This window comes from Sinocyclocheilus grahami, unplaced genomic scaffold (genome assembly GCF_001515645.1).
Source record: "Sinocyclocheilus grahami isolate Dianchi unplaced genomic scaffold, SAMN03320097.WGS_v1.1 scaffold623.1, whole genome shotgun sequence".
Taxonomy (NCBI): Eukaryota; Metazoa; Chordata; class Actinopteri; order Cypriniformes; family Cyprinidae; genus Sinocyclocheilus; species Sinocyclocheilus grahami.
Window position 1 is genome coordinate 354225 of NW_015505802.1, and position 5257 is coordinate 359481.

The following is a 5257-nucleotide window of genomic DNA, read 5'->3' on the forward strand; positions in this document are numbered from 1 at the left end:
TTTGCCAGAGCATTTCAGTGGGGTTACATCTGGACTTACATATATATATATATCATTGTCTTTCTGCCCAGCATCAGTTTATGGACAGATGGCTAATATTCTCTAGGAGAATTCTCTGTAACAGAGCTTCACAGCTCTTTTAATGATGACAAGACATTCTGATTCTAATGAGTCCAACCTGATTTCATGAGGCAACAACTATTTTATATTCAATTTCATAGAAATCTGTATATATATACAGTATCTCACAAAAGTGAGTACACCCCTCACTTTTCAGCAACCATTTTAGTATATCTTCTCAAGGGACAATACTATAGAAATTAAACTTGGATATATTTTAGAGTAGTCAATGTGCTGCTTGTATAGCAGTACAGATTTACTGTCCTCTGAAAATAACTCAACATACAGCCATTATTGTCAAAATAGCTGGCAACAAAAGTGAGTACACCCTAAGTGATAACAGCTGTATGTCGTTTAACCATGCAAAGCCACATGTCCTATTCATCATGTTCATGTTTTTGTCTGCTAGACAGGACCATACAAATTTGTGTATCTTGTATTAGAGCAGTTAAAATTTGGTGCTTTGAGTACAATTCTCTCATACTGACCACTGGATGTTCAACATGGCACCACATGGCAAAGAACTCTCTGAGAATTTGAGAATTAGAATTGTTGCTCTCCACAAAGATGGCCTTGGCTATAAGAAGATCTGTAACACCCTTAAACTGAGCTGCAGTACATTGGCCAGGGTCATACAGAGGTTTTCTAAGACAATTTCCACTCGGAACAGGCTTCGCAAGGGTCGATCAAAGAAGTTGAGTCCTCTTGCTGTGCATCAGGTACAGAAGCTGGCTTCAAAAAACAGATGCATGAGTGCTGCCAGCATTGCTTTAGAGGTTGCAGAAGCGGGAGGTTAGCTTGTCAGTGCTCAAACCATACGCCGCACACTGCAACAAGTTGGTTTGCATGGCCGTCATCCCAGAAGGAAGCCTCTTCTAAAGCTGGCTCACAAGAAAGCCCGCAAACAGTTTGCTGAAGACAACCTGTCCAAGAGCATGAATTACTGGAACCATGTCCTGTGGTCTGATGAGACCAAGATAAACTTGTTTGGCTCAGATGGTGTCCAGCATGTGTGGCAACGCCCTGGTGAGGAGTACCAAGGTAATTGTGTCTTGCCTACAGTCAAGCATGGTGGTGGTAGCATCATGGTCTGGGGCTGCATGAGTGCTTCTGGTACTGGGGAGCTGCGGTTCATTGAGGGAAACATGGATTCCAGCATGTACTGTGACATTCTGATACAGAACATGATGCCCTCCCTGCAGAAATTGGGTCGATCGGCAGTTTTCCAACATGATAACGACTCCAAACACACCGCCAAGATGACAACTGCCTTGCTGAGAAAGCTGAAGGTGAAGGTGTTGAAGTGGCCTAGTATGTCTCCAGACCTGAACCCTATTGAGCACCTGTAGGGCATCCTCAAGTGGAAGGTGGAGAAACGACATGTGTCTAACATCCAGCAGCTCCGTGATGTCATTATGGAGGAGTGGAAGATGATCCCAGCAACAACCTGTGCAGCTCTGATAAATTCCATGCCCAGGAGGATTAAGGCAGTGCTAGATAACAATGGTGCTCACACAAAATATTGACACTTTGGACACAGTTTTGACATTCACTTAGGGTGTACTCTCTTTTGATGCCAGTTATTTAGACAACAATGGCTTTATGTTGAGTTATTTTTAGAGGACAGTAAACTCTAAAATATATCTACTCTAAAATATATCCAATTTTTATTTCTATAGTATTGTCCCTTGACAATATATAATAAAATGGTTGCTGAAATGTGAGGGGTGTACTCACTTTTGTGAGATACTGTGTATATATATATATATATATAAGTATAAAGGTCCACCCCTAAAATCTAACCATTAGTGGGGCCTAAGCAGATTGCACAAAAAGATTTGTATTAGATGGTACAAATTCTTATGAATTAGCCACCAGTTTGCTGGTGAAGGTTAAAAATTGCTCTGAGACGGTTTTAAAACATCACCTAACCATCACTGTTTGTCTATTGCTATGAATTGTATCTATGAAATGCAGCACTGTCTGGCAAACAAAGTGCATGTCTATACCAAAAGGTTCCACTTTTGAGTCATCTGCCCATGAAACATTTTTCCAGAGGTCGAGAGGATCATCCAAGTTCTTCTAAGCAAGCCAGGGACGTTTTTGTTTTTCATTGTTCTTTGAAATAAACATTTTATTTGGATATTTTTAGACTGCAGACTTTTTTGAATTTTTATTCTTGTGAAACATGTTTCACCTCAGCACCTGAAAAAGAAAGTGTGGTAACAACCTTTGTATTTTTCTTGGTTTCTGCCGTGCTGCTCTGCCATGGATCCCATTTGTTCCCATCAGTGTCTTTCTGAGGTTAGAGTCATGTGCTCAAACATTAAAAGTCTTCTATCAGCCTAAACAGTTTACAGAGGAAATTATGGTGTACTGCTCAGAGACTAGTAAAGTTCCAATCCAACTGCAGCTTTTATCGGGCCAAACCAGAAACATAATCTAAAACAGGCAACATGACAATAAACAGGCAAGCAATCCAAACAAGCAACAAGGCAGGAAATGCAGGCAAAAGAGTAATCCAAGAGACAGACAAGAAATCCAAAAACCGAGAGACATAATACCAGGGCGAATGCTCAGATTTGCAGAGTAACAACTGGCAAGACTTCACAACGTGACAGAAAACACAGGGCTAATATAAGCAGAGGTAACGAGCAACAGGTGAAAACAATCAGGCATGATGAGTCCGGGCAATGGGTTATGGGAATTGCAGTCCAGGATTGAGTGGCAAAGGTATGGGATGAAGTGCCCTCTGGTGGCTATCAAAGGCACTCCAGCTGGTGATCGTGACAGGAAACCATGCAATAGCATAAAGCAGGAGACAAAGTGATTATAAAATGTGAGCATGGTGTATGGAATTATTTAGTTAGTTGCATGTTTCAGTGTACAGACTTAATAATTATGCCAAGCTCTAAACCTTTTTTCGAGTATAAATCAATTAAAAATCCTTATCCAGTAAATCATGAAAGACTGGAAAAGTCATGTAAATAAATTTGTTAAAAACAGAAAAATTGGTTAAGAATCACTCTTCTATATCCATTATGGGAGTGAGGGAAATTATGCATTTATATGTGTTGTGAATAATCTTAGTTTCATTGGCATGATCGTCACTAGCTGTCTTTTTCCCCTCTGTGCAGATTTGGCCATTTTGTGGCATTATTCCACATGTCAAAAATATTCATGCAAGGAATACAATCTATAGCAAAAAGTTTGTCTCATTCCAACTAAAACCTTGATTCTGAGAGTTGGAGAGTCTACTGTTGAGTTTTAATGCTTTAAGCTTTTCGTATGAGTTATTTTAGGCTTTCAGGCTCTCTTTAATGTGTCAGATTTTTTATGATTATGAAATGGGTATTAGGTTATGGTGTATGAAAGATTTAATTTTTTTCATTTGCCTCTGAAGCACGTGACCAGTGGAAGAGGCAATATTTTGATACTAAGAAGGCAACAACACTTCTGGAGGACACACTGAAGAGTGTACGACTGGAACTTCACACATTCTACAGTAAAATGCTACAACAACTCCAAGCACGGGATGGTGCAAAACGACGAACGCAAGCAAAGAAACATTTAAGCACAAAGTTAAAGGTAGTTTAAACTATGATTCTTTACTAGTTTTTTCAGTAAAATAGTGGCCTAATCATGCTTTATTTATAGAACTCCTCAGCAGGAAAGTAACTGTGCATTTCTTTCTTTCTAAATATAATATTTTGATACATTAAAACAAAAACATTGTGCTTTTCCATTTACAGAATGAGTTGATAATCCAGATTATGACAGAGAGCAGTGAAATTGATAATCTGAGGAAAAATGTGGATGATGCTAAAATGAAACTGGCTACAGAGATCAAGGTACTGAACAGACATGCACTGGTTAGTTCTGCTGGTTAGTTTCAGCACTTGTGATGTTTTTTATTTCTTTCTTTTGTCTAGTTGAGAAAGCAAGCTGCCACAGAACTACAGGCCCTGAAAGCAGAACTGATGCAAAAGAGAGCTCAGTTATAAAGAAACACAGAATACATGTCTATGTGCTCAGCATTAGGTTTTGTAGAAATGAGATTTGAAATGTGTTTGTATTGAACGTATCTCAGAAGATCAAAGTGTCTGAGGTTCTTAAAGACTTACAGGAACACAATACGTGAAAAAGTTCTCTAAATGTCATTGTTTAGTGCAGGGGTTCCCAACCACATTTCCAAACCACAACCAGGATACCTTTGGCAATATTACAAATGCATTGTCCAAACATGATGGAAAAAGATCAAACTGTCATGCATGCATTAATTTGTCCATTAACAGCTGTGTTTGTGTTGCACTACACATAGCTATTACTGAGAATACTTATTCTTCTGAATAAGTATGAGATGGGTGTGTTGTAGGTCGTTACAGTTTTAATGTTTGAAAACAGTTATGCATCTGGAGGTCCTAAGGAATTTTTATGGCGGTCACAGGACACAACTATAGGAATCAGTCTCTAGATGGGTGAAGGTGTGGACCAATGGGATGTTAGTCTGTCCTTCCCAGGCTTGGAACCAGAGGTCTTCTTCTTGCCCTCTAAGAAGTGTTTGGCCATTGTCCTAGCATCTCTATCTGATGGCGGACAGTTTATTTGTGTTCGTCCCCCAAGATCCAATCAAAATGTAGCAAACCTTTGTCCACTGTTGTGGCCAGAGAGGGGCCCCACCATAAAACTGGGCTCTGGAATGTGCTGTTCACCACATTAGAGAGCACTCTGTCCCAACCACAAGAATATGGAAATACCACCTAATCACACAAAATATGTTGTTCCTCAGTATTTCATTTTACAGTGCAAATGTCTAAAGATTCCTAAATCATGATACAGTGGAGATCAAAATTAGAGAACAACCTACAATTTCCTCAATTTCAAGGTCACTGCTTAGTCCTATTTGATGTTATCTTAACAAGAGTAGAAGGCAAGTTTTTGTAAGCATTTTTCATAAATTAATTGTATTCCGAAGCACAGTATAAAAAAAAATTACACAAGATATTTGAAAAAGAACCTGGTGCTAATTTCCTTAATTATATGACAAACCCTATGTAACTGGCAGCATTCCTCTAATTATCACTGATTTTGCAAGAAGGAGACTGTAATCTTGCAACAGCAGTTTGTCCAGATGAAG

At 39.1% G+C, this 5257-nt stretch overlaps 1 protein-coding gene across 1 annotated transcript in view; it reads left to right on the forward strand.

Moving 5' to 3' along the window:
- The window catches only part of spata1 (spermatogenesis associated 1), a 10145-nt gene extending 5093 nt beyond the window's left edge, over positions 1 to 5052 (forward strand). Inside the window, exons 10-12 of the mRNA XM_016241473.1 lie at positions 3524 to 3708; positions 3873 to 3971; positions 4053 to 5052. Of these exons, the coding sequence (XP_016096959.1) occupies positions 3524 to 3708; positions 3873 to 3971; positions 4053 to 4124 (356 nt within the window). The 3' untranslated portion in view covers positions 4125 to 5052. The remainder of the gene's footprint in view (positions 1 to 3523; positions 3709 to 3872; positions 3972 to 4052) is intronic.
- The last annotated feature ends 205 nt before the right edge of the window (positions 5053 to 5257 follow it).